The 12826-nt window shown below is 38.2% G+C and overlaps 2 protein-coding genes across 2 annotated transcripts; both read left to right on the top strand.

The window, feature by feature from the left end:
* The first annotated feature begins 214 nt into the window (after positions 1 to 214).
* LOC145487175 (uncharacterized) lies at positions 215 to 4826 on the top strand. The gene is made up of 3 exons (XM_081465902.1): positions 215 to 481; positions 2289 to 2439; positions 3173 to 4826. Exons 1-3 carry the CDS (start codon positions 424 to 426, stop codon positions 4479 to 4481), a joined length of 1518 nt encoding a protein of 505 aa, XP_081322028.1. The 5' UTR covers positions 215 to 423; the 3' UTR covers positions 4482 to 4826.
* A 6237-nt stretch (positions 4827 to 11063) lies between these two features.
* Positions 11064 to 12290, top strand: LOC145488474 (uncharacterized). The gene is made up of 2 exons (XM_081467351.1): positions 11064 to 11575; positions 12109 to 12290. The coding sequence occupies exons 1-2, from the start codon at positions 11242 to 11244 to the stop codon at positions 12288 to 12290; spliced, it is 516 nt and encodes a 171-aa protein (XP_081323477.1). The 5' UTR covers positions 11064 to 11241.
* Positions 12291 to 12826: the final 536 nt, after the last annotated feature.

Genomic DNA, 12826 nt, shown 5'->3' with positions numbered 1-12826 from the left:
CCGAGTACTCATTTGCATATTATTTGCATAATCTGCACGCCACCAATAACTTGTAACTTGCTATCGCAATTCACAAGTTAAAAAAGGAATGACCGAGGACAGTGGGATGTTCATCTGTAATTTTGCATCCAACGGCTCTGCCGACGATTTTCTACGAAGCAGGTCTTGAAACAGCAGGTCGCAACAGAAGATCTGACAGGTATTCTCCGCCTTAGCTTTGATGGACGGGCTTTCCATTGTCGAAAGACAGCAGTTAACCTGTCTTCGTCAAAGTTTCTCAACTGCCTTGCTCTCAATAATAAATGAGTTGCAACTGACTTGGAATTAAAAAAGTTGCAAATGACTCCGAACCTATCATAGACTAAACAACGACTATTAAAATGTGAAGTAAATTTTACGAGAACGGAAACCAGTTTTCACAGCATGAAGGTAGCCGTTCTTAGTTGGATTATGCTGTGTTTTATGGTACAGCAAGAGTCAGGTAGGCAACTCGGGCTGATAAAATGCCCCAAGACATTTCGTAACGAAGAGGCCTAGTTAACATTTTATTTTTTGGATCTTTTGTATTATATTATCTCTCCTTCGTTACTAGCCGGATTGGCGCACAAACACTCAGTCGAATTAAATGTTCTAGCCTATTCTGTGCCCTTAGGATCGTTGCAGAACAACATCATTAACATTGGCTACATTGCTTGATTTATTTTTATTTATATTTGGCCATGGTATCAGGACCTGATTTCTTAAACATTGTGTCCACCACAATGTAAGATTATGTCACCTTTTATAATTTTCCTTTTTATTTATGCTTGACATTCATGAAATAGGGACTTATCCGTTTGATATGAACTTTTCGTTTTCCTTGAAAAATTGGTTACTAAATTTAATTCTGTTGGAACTATATCAGAAATCAGAACACGGCCAAAAAAATATTTGAATTCATGCCAATGAAAGTTTTGCTTTGACGCGTTTTTGCTCCATGCTTACAGTCCCTTATTCTCCTTGCATCTGAGTACTCGACGATATAAGATAATTAACAATTATTCCGTGAGCCCACGTTGGATAACAGGTGTTTAATAAGAAACGAGCTCGTATCCAACAAAGGCTAATGGCATAATCGTTTTATTTGAAATAGTCTTCAATGGACTGCGTGATGTGGATATTTCACTGTAATCGATGAGTTATGTCAGGAAAGCGAGCGAGACAGAGTTTTATTCTAAAATATTTTTTGCATGATCACCTCCAAAGCCGTCAACATCTTGTAAAAATGTACCAAACGAGAAAAGGTTTGCGGGAAGAAGTGGCGTTCCAGAAAATTATGCGCCTTGCTCAAGTCAGATAAAGCTAGAGTTTATTTGTTTACGCGGCATCACACTCTAGGTAGTTGAGTTAATTATGACATTTTGTAGTTTCTAGGATGACATTTCCTATAACTTCTTGTATTTTCGCCGCAACGGAAAGCTTACCCTTACCAATGTGCTGCTTTCCAGCCTTTTTCTCTGAGAGAGCTTTTCTTTACCGGCGAAAAGTGTAACTTTAAACGACACATGCAGCACTCGTTTTTCATACATGATCAAACACTGGTATAATGGCTTGTAATTCTAAGCAAGGCATATTTTTAAGGATATCTTTAATGAGAATTACAAATTAAAACATTTCTACGTTAATGTTGAAATTCATTTTGATTTTATCGTCATTATTTTCATTGCCATTGTCATTGTCATTGTCATTGTCATTATCATTATTATTATCATCATTAAAACAGAGATTCAGTGGACCAAGCAGAAAGTTGAAAATATATTTTCCAAAGTTTAGAATTTAATTATAGCATTTCCACTGAGACGTTTTTTTCTCTTGACAAATGGTTGGCGTTATATAGAGAAGCGCTTTTTCATTTTTAATGTCTATTTTTCTTTTTACTTGTTAAAGCGTTTCTCAAAACAAACTATACGAAATTCCATCTCAAGACAATTTAACATGCTAGAATGCTACAATGCTAGAATTCATAGGCGGTGATTCTTTGTAGGCTTGCCAGGCCTCCTCGTTTGTGTTTAAAAATGTTTTTTTCCATGGAAGTAGAAATGGTATGGAGATGCTAAGAAAATTCATGCAATCTTAGAATTTATCAATTCACAGTCGTATAAAGGTGTCAGTAATAAAAAATAAATTTAAAAAAGTTCACCTTACTCAAGTCTTATTGTTTTGGAACAGGCGTAGCATTTTGCGTTATAGAACTATTCAGTAGATGATATGACAGACATTAATGAAACTCTAATTAACCCCATTTTTAGAATGCAAAAGAATCCAGAGAAGGCGGCCTGTAGAAGTACTAAGTCCATGGAAAAATAACAAACCGATTCACAAAGTTAAAGGCGAGGAGAAACGAAGTGCAATAACGCGATCAAAACTGTTTAAAACACACACGGAACAAATGCTTCACAGGTATGCACGTTCCGCTTAGTCGATACATTTAGGTAGAGTGCATGTCATGTGTAAGTTTTGTTTTGTGTATATAATTACTATTAATGGTTAACTTAGGGTCTGAGAATTTAAGAGGAAGTCCTCTTCAGGGGGTGTTAGCGCTGATTTGTATTTGTTGTTGTTGTTGTTGTTGTTGTTGTTGTAACATTTTTGAGAAAAAAAACCTGATTTGCATAACATTACAACCTTTTAAAGCACGGCGGTAAAAGAAGTTTCCTCACCTTGTCCCGTTTTTTGCTGGACTCTAAATATACCATGTATAGATATGTTAATCTATAGACAGTATCATAAACCTCAACCACTAACAAAGGAGAAGAACATGAAGAAGAAAACTGGCGATCGTCATCTTTTACGTTCATAAAATATCCTTTAACTATAATCTACCAACTATAACGACGGAGGTTTTGTAAAAATGCTAAATATCTATGAGTCTATATAGAGAAGTATAACACCGAGAGTAAAAAGAAGTAATGGTTGACTAAATGAAGTCTCTCTAATTAACGATGACTGGACAACTTAGCACTGAAAATCAGGAGCAACCTTAAAAACTAGTTCTACGTCGTTAAAGTAGTTTCAATTCTGGGACACTCTTCAATCACAGGCGTCTACAATTTACTGCATAACAGCTTTGTTTTCCCCCGGAAAGGTCCTTTTCGTTATTATTATCAAAGTATCTAATTGTTAATCTTTGCAGGAAACACGGACACAACACACCCTTGAAAGAGAAAAGATCATATAACTATTCCGAAGACTTCGGTTGCTGTGGGACTGCCACAGCAATCGGCACGAGGAAGGATGTGTTGGTAAGAAATCCTAAGAATGTCCACTTTGCCAAGAAGATCATAGTTGGTAACCGATTTCGACAACTTTTAAAAGCATTGTATCGAGATCATTCAAAAGATGCTCAGGCCATCAAACGAAAAATAAACGATGGGCATTTTCAGCTGTCGGGATCAAAAGGAGAAGAGGAGGACGCCAAAGTCAACATATATAACATAGAGGACAGATCTGATGCGTCCAAAAACAAAACGATAATTGAACTTCGCGCTGCAATTCTCAAGCTTTTGGATAAGGTCGTAAAAAAGGCTAAGTCTGCACACATTGCTAACAAAAAAGATCATAGACAAAATTTTCCAAGTCAAGTGTCCGAAAAAAGACATTCTAGCAAAACTGCCAAGACAGAAATTCAAGAAAGTTACAAGGATACAACTCATACACCTTTAAACGATGACGAGGAACTTTCTGCAAAGCGTGCGAACTATTTGGATCTCCTTAACTTCATTGCACGAATGAAAAGCGAGGAAATCGGACCGGATTTGGCTTCTCGCCACAGGTTGACAATGCCTACTAGTTTAAACGGTGTGGGCTTTAATGGATTGAACGGCATGGTGAATACGCGAGATATGATGAAACAGAATTCCTTCCCTTCAATGTCGCCAACGTCCGAATATGCTCAAAATGGCCTCTTGCCAGGAAATGGTCTGCAAATGCAAGAAATGAACCTAGCAGAGCAGAGAAAACTAATTGAAGACCAGATGGAGAATCACATCGCTCAACTCCAGATGAAAGCTAAACTACAGGAAGACCAGCAAGATGCAGCTCCAATGCAAAGTCTTCGAAACTTTCAAATGTCGAATTTCATGGGAGCTCTTCAAACTCCCATGACTACCCAGTCAGACGGGCCAACTCCATTTGGATTTAGAGTACAACCTATGTTTCACCAACCGTCTTTCCTTCCCCGTGTAAATCCATATTTACCTTTTGCAAGACCCCTCTCAAGGCTTAGGACAGGGCTACCCTTCTTTCGGCCAGTGACTCCAAGAGTTAGATATCCGCTGGGCAATGAGGACGAAGATGACGATGACGAAGATGCCGACGATGACAGTGACTATGATCGTGATCGAGATGAACCTCCGCCACCTCATCTGGACCGTGGCTATGAAGACGTTGACAAAGATGATGTCGATGAGGAGCAAAGTGACGCTGAAAATGACGAAAGATAACATCGCTAGTTGCTCTGTTGTACAGTTATAATGTTAACGTAGTGCCTAATACCGCTATGACTCAATTGATATGCGCGGGTATTCACTTGTAAATTTGAGGCTTATCTTCTCCTGGAAAACATGCATGAGAAGTCTCTCGTTCATATGGCTCATGTTTATCCTTCTTGCTGACAAATTTGTCAATTTGACATTTTTCACTATGGTTTAATAGTTTACAGCATCCATTTGAAAAATGTAAATATCTCGAACATACAGGGCGTGGGTTGTTCACTGATCGTGTGAAGGGGTTCACTCTGGCATTTAGAAGTGTTCAGTAGCACCCAGTTCCAGGCGAATATTTTGATTTTGCAATAGCTTGCAATTGTCCACAATTTTTTTGCGCCCATGGCAACAGTGTTCTGAAATGCAAGTTTTCGTTCAGTTTTGTTTGGGCTTTCACAAACTGAGGTGCACAGTTAATCATCTAACGCGGAATTGAAAGGAATTATTCTTTGTCTTATTTGTCCACGAGAATTGGATAGGAGATTGGGTTCTAGTTTGCACTTCTAGTTTGCACTTCTTTAGAAAATCCGGCTTATATTTGTCTTTCCGGCAGATCTCTTGGGGAAATTCGTTTTTTTTTTCCTCTCCATTCTTTTAGTTACCAAGGCAAGGCTGAAGCCGTTTTTCATTCTAAGAGTGATGATGAGGATAATTTGACCTATTATATGATGGTAGATAGCCTATAATCATTTCATATCCAACGAGCGCGAATGGAATAACTGTTTTATTAAACCAAAATATAGAAAACTAAACTAAAATGAAAATAAAAATGCCCCCCAAAAGTCATTCGTACGTGTACCACATTTGTAGAGCATGGTATAATGGCTCGTAACCCACGATGGCTAAGATGGCTAAGTCAACGAAAACTCTCGAATTGCATTATCTAATGATCGAGGCTTTTTTTAATTAACAATTACTCTTTGAAATGGAGGTGGAAAGCGGAAGAATATTGACCGACAGCCACTTCGCTGCTCGGTAAATATTCTGCCGATATTCACCGAGATTAAAAAGTATATACACGAAGAGATCTCAAAAACAGACGAAAAGGAGATCATTACATTCGATTTAATTGACCTCTCAATTCATGCGTGGGAAACGTGCAAACGGCACGAAGCATGCGCGAAACTGTTTACAGAATTTCCAAATATGGCAAATCTAGTTAACCTTCAATAAAATCCTCGTCACTGTCCAGCAAAGTGGTTTTTCACGCCGTGCAAATCAGCAATCTTAATCGAAAGTATCAATATCTCTCGTATCTGAGCAACATAATTAATCTCTGAGTGCATCTACCCAACAATTATTTGTTCCTCACTTTAGAATAAATATAAGGAAGTTTTGCCCTACCGTGGTAAATACTATTGGAATGAGCTCCCTATTTCTGTTGGTAGTATTTCATCCAAACCTCTCTTTAAAAAGGCGCTTCATAAATATTATTTTGCTCAGTATTAAATTTAATTGATTGCAGTCATGGTGTGTGTGTTGTGTGCTTGTGCGTGTGTGTATGTGTTTGTGTTTAAAAAATGGTAATATAAAGTACTTTAAGGGCCTTAATCAGTCTTACTATATTGTGCCTTCCTACTTTTCTTGCTTTCTTTAATATCTTTAAATATCTTTAAAGAAAGATATCTTGTAATATAATAATGACTTTGCAATATAAAAAATATCTTCGAATGGAGGAAATATTAAAACAAAACAAATTCACCTTTTAATCAAAGTTTTCTTTCACTTGAAATGAAAGTTGAAAGAGCAGTTGGCGAAGGATCAACCTAAAATTATACTGTTTGTGCAGGGCTTTGGTGAAAACTGAATGTTTTCTAACAAACGACGTGGAGAAGAATAGCACTTGATGCTTTTGCCGATGAACTCTGCGATATTCATTAATGCTATTCTGGGTGAAGAGCGACTTGGCGTTCGGGTTTGCTTAGATTGATTAAATCTGCTGAAATCTGTGACTGCCAAGGACATGTCCTGAAACTGTTCGAAAGTAAAATGTCAGGAAGTCTTTTCTGAAGTTTTTCTGTCAATTTTGTAATCTGCATATTGTAAGACTTTGGTTCCTAGTGATTCCTTTACAAGAATTGGCTCCTTTATTCTTTAGAAATATCCCACATATTTATATCAACGAACTCCCGTTGGATATGACATGGTAGATCGCCAAAACCAAGCGCGAGTGGAATAATTATTAAAAACGACCATAAAATATCGATAACTGAACTAGTATTTTGTAACAAGAAACCATACGATGATTAAGAGGGACTTCCAGTTCGCTTAGGTGGAAACAACGCTTGAACGTGAAATTGGACGAGCTGAACGCTTGATTAAGTACCGGTATGCGGTTAGCCCCACATCCCTCCCGTGGCTCTGTATTTGGTTATTTGATACCAGCACAAAACAACTAACCAGAATGACTGATTCCAGGGCTAATTTGGTCCCTCTTGTTGTAGCACGACGAAATTTTTTATTTTCGTACAAAAACTCGCAAATAATATCATGTACGAAAGTTCAATAAAGTACGTGCTGCGGACCTATTTGTAAAGCGAAGTTTAAGTGCAAGTGCATTTTTGCACCTCATTATTACTTTTAGTTATAGTGCTCAAGGACGCATTTTTCTGGGCTCATAGGAACGTCACGGAATCCAAGATCGATATATGAACTCTTGGGAAAAAAACCAAGCTATAGCCATCTTGACTGGTAAAGGTAGCTCAAGGTTGTCTACCACTGAGGCAAAATGGTTTTGAATTATCGCAATGCAACCCAAACTCCCTCTAGTCGGTTGTTGGAGTATCATTTGGAAGTATGTCCGAAATTTTATTTGAAATGTATGTCCATGTCACCAAATAACAGCAGACGCCGGTTTAACCTTGCAGAATGAAATGTCGATCCTCTAGGTTTAATTATTAATAGAAGTCGTTTTCTACTTTCCAGTCCTCTGAGTGGTTATACCTATCAGTGATTTTTAATCAATTTAGTGAAACATAGTGTTGAATATAAAAATCCGTTAATATATTGAGGTCAAGGAAATGTGATGGCAAACATTTTTAAAATTTCGCTACTCCTAATAGTCTTTGCATTTGAAGATGCGAATGGAAGACCGCCAAGGAAAGGGATAAAAGAAGGTAAGTTTATTTATAGTCAACCATCCGTATCTAAAAAGCGGTACTTATTGAACACTACACAAATCTACTTTGTTTGCCAAAGTGAAGTATATTTGTCTCAAGGTGACAAATACTGACTGTATGCTTCAGCAGAAGAAAGATTTCATTGGGAGCATACCATATTATACGCTTAAAAAAATTATTGAGAGGTATAATAAACTTAAATGGAAACAAAATCGCTGTTGTTTGGCGACTTCTCGTAGTGTGACAACCCGCATTGTACTGTTATGTCAATTCAAAGGAGACTAGCGTTTCCTTAACACAGCCATTAAGTAACAGCAAGACGGGTCCTGCCCAACAGAAACTATTGTTATAAGAACGTTCGTGTTTCGTTATAAAAAGCTTAACCTGTCATTGTTATGGTTTAACGATACAGGTTAATTGTGACAACGAACCAACCATACATGGTTTATCACCCTGTTGACTCACTACAGTTATCCAATACTTGAACCCTTTAAACGTATGAATTTCAATTTAGGATTGAGGATAGACTTAATTTGATCAATTTTAAGACAAGTCATAATTGGTTTAACGTGACTTTCCCTAAGATCCTAAAAGTTCAATTGGCTTTTAAAACAGTATATTATGGCAAAAAGTCGAATTTTATTTTATTTTTTCCAAAACGAGCAAAAATGTCGAAAGATGATAGCCCTAATAACACGAAAACGAGTTTAAATGGTTCACTCTTAGCATGGGACTAATTGAATCGGACGGTCATATTTACAGACTAGAAGGCGGAAAGTCGAAGGGGAGGCGCTAAATTTGATGCCATTTGTCATTTGTTTTGTATAACGATCAGCTTTAAGCACGCCCATATTGCAGCTTTTATGATTGAAATTCTTTTTCAGTTAATTGAAATTGATAACTTAGTTGCCTTACCAAACTTTCAGGAGACTGAACTGTTGTTTGTTTTACACTCACTGGTGACTCGAAGGCTGTTCTGCTAGGGTTTTAAATAAGTTCGCAGCCCCGGCTTGAAAGAGTGTTTTTCAAGATCTTTTACTCCTGCTCTTGCTCTTTTGCTCTAGGAGCCAAACTTGGCCTTATTACCGTTCCAGTTATGACGGATGATCGCGACGTGCCCCACGAGACCACTGCACGGGAGGATGAAAAGTCATACTTGACTGGCCCCGCCTACAGAATCCTGAACAGAGACAACAGCTATGACTCAAAGGATCCTTTTATCTTCTTTCCATTAATCGCTGTAGAACACCCTCGAGGCTGATACTGACGGTCTACCACACTAGAGAACCTGAAACACAGAGATATGGACTCCCTGTTGTTGTTTCAATGAAACGTCTCGAAGATATATTTTATAGAGTCGATGCAAAAATACAGAACCGAAAATTATGCAAATCAGCAAAAATATAAGGTAATTTTTGCGATAAACTAAGTTTGAATGTCTGCAATAAAGTATAGCATTTGCTTTTCCATTCAACTTTAACTGAAACTGTACTTGAAAACTGTTGCAAATTCCAGCGTTAAGAGTTTATAATTCAGAATAGGGCATACCAATGACGTTCGCTTCCAGCTGGCTAAAGTTAAAGTTGGCATTAGGCCATAATTGCCACATGCCACCCACGTTTATGTCGGAGTGGAAACTAGAGGTGTTTCTACTTCCCCTAGATGTGATGGTAGTCCATCACAGGGTACGCTTTAAATTCGCCAGTACACATTTATACAACTCCAGGAGTGGAGAGAGGAAGAGCGAGAGTGAAGTGTTTTGCTAATGAACCCAACACAAGGACCCTCACCGGGGCTCGAACCTGGACCACTGAATTCTAAGCCCTAACCATCGCGCCCCCGCCAATCCAGAATAACCCAATGGGAATTGTGGGTACGATAATTGTCTCTTCTGATCTTTGAAAAGTATAACACAAAGCTGACATAGTAAGAATTTTTTTGCGAACGCCACCATTGCCTGTTTTTGTTTTGTTTTGTTTTGTTTTGTTTTCCAAAACAAATTGGCTTTCCTTTTCTAAAGGTGCCGAGGAATAATACTATGCACTCGCATAGAGTACTTAGCGACAGTGATTTATTTATAGCTTACACGCTCTCTAAACCACGGCAAAGTTATTTCACAAGTGAAAGTGCCTCATGATATTCACCTGGTGAGGTTTCTTGTTATTCGTCTGTTTTGTTTATGTTGGATTATCCTGTTATACTATTCCAGTTATAGATCTACAGATCCACAACCTTAGGGATAAAAGATCCACTCCCTACAATTTATCCGTCGGGAAATCAGTACTGCAAACTGAAATCAAAATGAGTCTCATTTAGGATTTAGATCCGCTGACGATGCGTTTCAGCAATCTTTTGTTTTCAAAAGTTAGGATTAATTCCATTTCGTAAACTCCCTTTAAAGGAAATGTATTAACCACAAGAGTTTACACTTATTTCGCCGGTGGCAAACACAAACTAAGCTCGTTCCCTGTTTGAAGAACTGCAGAGATCAGTCGGGTTAAGTGTTTATTTCACTCTTCGATTACCATGCAATTTTTTGTTATGGAAAGAAATACTAAATTTTGCTGTTTGATTTAGGTAGCTATGGTGAATTTAGCTTTTGTAAGTGGGCTTTTCAGCTTTATTGTTTTCCTTGACCATGAAGCGTTTTCCAGACCGGCAACAGGTATGTTTTTCTGTAGTGTTTTCAGAGAAATTTTTAACTCGCCGGTAACTCAAACTGCGATTTAGCGCCGTATTACTAACTTTTCCTCATGGCTGAGTGTGGAGATCAGGTCAACAGCCCTCTGGTGGGGTAGAGTTCATAGAACTTCACTGCCGTAACAAAAACTAGTACACTGGCTGACGTTTTGCTGATTGTACTTCTCTCGATCGATTAAGACGTTTGAGTATTTCTTAACTTTCGGTAAATTTCAGTCATCTATTCTACGAGGTTACAGATAATTGTGCTTATCGTGTGATGTGTAGCACACCATCACAAGGTCACCGAGGTTATTATGTGAGGTGTACAGCGCGGACGTACAGCTATGGTGTATTTATGTCGAGTATCCCATTTGGACGAACACAAACTACAGAAACATGTGACAAGAGTTATAAGTGGCGAGAAATATAAAGAAATTCTACAGATGCAACCAAAAAAGTATTAAAGCAATACTTGAAGGAGCGGGCGACCTGAAAATACAGCTGACAAAAAGCGGAAGTTTTTAGACCAAGGGCCAAAGATTCGCATGGACTAAATTGATTGTTCTCAATTAACGTAAGTTACGATAGTGTAGATTTTATATCTAATATGTGCAATAATTGGCTTTTGTGATACCAGATAACAATCTTAGGTCATGGCAATTATTCTAATCTTAAAACCATAATCAAATTTTGAACTTATTCGTTCATTGTAATTAATTAATCTGTCAGGGAACAAAAATCTTGGTGCCAAGTATCCACTGAAACCTTACGTCAGCAGCAGACGACAAGAAGTGGTTGCGGTTCCACCAGTCGCGACCTCAATCCTGGAGGGACCTTACCTCCCACCAGCGAATGCTGAAAACGAATTATTCATTGGACCTCATGGTCTGCCAAGACCTCTACAGCATGGATATCCCATGTTTCTGGGCCCTCACATCTTTCATCCTCTTCCCGGTCTTTTCCATCCGGGGATCCATGGCTATTACCCACACCAAGGTTTATACCATCGTACAATACCATGGGATCTTCGTCATGGTTATCATGCTCACTGGCCCCATATGCAGGTGTCTGGCCCTGTTTTCCTGTCGGACCCGAACGACGGGATGTATCAGGAGCCCGTCACAGGAACCCTTATCCCACGACCAATAATACCTCCACAGTACCCGGCGTTTATGAACCATGCTACGGGTGTACATAATTATCATAACGCGGCGCCGATGTTTCTAGATGGACATGGGACGGGCGTTTATCGTAAGAATAAATTGGCCATTTACAAGTTGTCTTTTGCCTCTGTGTCAAAACGATTCCTAATCCGAAACCATTCATATGAAAATGTGTTTCCCCTAAAGGTTCATTTTCATTCAAATCAAACTCAGTTTTGCACGAGGACTCGTTCTGAACTCATAGAGGCACAAGGTAACTCGGAAATGGCCTATTACATTACATACATCAATCGTTAACTCTTTAAGTGAAACATTTTTTTTCTAATAAGTTCCTTATTAAAATATTATATTCCAAATAACGCGTGTTAATTACCTAGTAAGCAATTCAAACGTTTCTGCAGAAAAAGAGGATTTAAGGTAATAATATGATCAGATAACTACATAACCTTTGCAAGGAGAAGTGGACTGGTGTTGTGTACGAAAAAATCGACTGAAATACGCAGTGGGACAGTTGCTCGTTTATTATATCATCTTCCTCTCTAGAATCTACTTTGATTGTTTTCCGTCGAATAGAATGTATACACAACAAATTCTAACTGATACGGTCTAATCTCCTTACAGCCGTTGATACTACCATGGTCGAAGATCAGATTTTGGACAACGCAGCAAACTTACACAGTTCTCCAATGCAGGATGTCGCAGAAAGGATGGAAAAGATAAGGAAAGAAGAAGAACTTGAGAGAAAGAAACTTATAAAAGCTATGAAATCTAAATCTGTGCCAAAGAAAGTTACAAAGCAGTAGCTACCAATCAATTTCAAAGTCACTTTTTCAGGACGGAATCGTCCAGTCTTCGTTTTTGATCTAACAACAGCTGCATTTGTGCTGACTCAGTGCTAAATTATTTAGAATATCGCTACACCCTTGGAACGGACACACCCATTCCTGGTATTCCCTTATTTTTCGTCAGTCGCTGGGTGGATTAAGTATTTGCAAAAAAAAACACAAAACAACGACCATGGTCAGACCTCTCGATCTGGAACTGGAATCTAACGTACCAATCATACAATACCATCTTTTAAGCTCTTCAAATTGTTTTACAGATTTAACATATCATAAAAAAATCGCTGAAGTAAACTTTGCAGTGTACATGTATAGCATGAAAGTAATTACTGGTACGCATGAAACACTTACGATCATCAGAGTTTTGGGGCTAAATTATATATCGCGTATACATGTACCTATTCTCGTCAAATGAGGCCAGTTGATGCCGAAGATTGTTCAGTCTGTACTCATGTAATTTAGAATGTCTCTCAGTTTATTCTGTTACTGACGTAACT

This window comes from Orbicella franksi, chromosome 5, assembly GCF_964199315.1.
Source record: "Orbicella franksi chromosome 5, jaOrbFran1.1, whole genome shotgun sequence".
NCBI classification, from domain to species: domain Eukaryota; kingdom Metazoa; phylum Cnidaria; class Anthozoa; order Scleractinia; family Merulinidae; genus Orbicella; species Orbicella franksi.
This window is presented reverse-complemented; position numbering and strand designations above follow the sequence as displayed.

Excerpts from the sequence above, each read along its gene's own strand:
- LOC145487175 (XM_081465902.1), top strand. The coding sequence starts at position 424 with ATGAAGGTAGCCGTTCTTAGTTGGATTATGCTGTGTTTTATGGTACAG. Across the intron at positions 482-2,288 it reads TATGGTACAGCAAGAGTCAG|AATGCAAAAGAATCCAGAGA; the intron begins GTAGGCAACTCG and ends CCCCATTTTTAG. Across the intron at positions 2,440-3,172 it reads ACGGAACAAATGCTTCACAG|GAAACACGGACACAACACAC; the intron begins GTATGCACGTTC and ends TAATCTTTGCAG.
- LOC145488474 (XM_081467351.1), top strand. The coding sequence starts at position 11,242 with ATGTTTCTGGGCCCTCACATCTTTCATCCTCTTCCCGGTCTTTTCCAT. Across the intron at positions 11,576-12,108 it reads ACATGGGACGGGCGTTTATC|CCGTTGATACTACCATGGTC; the intron begins GTAAGAATAAAT and ends ATCTCCTTACAG.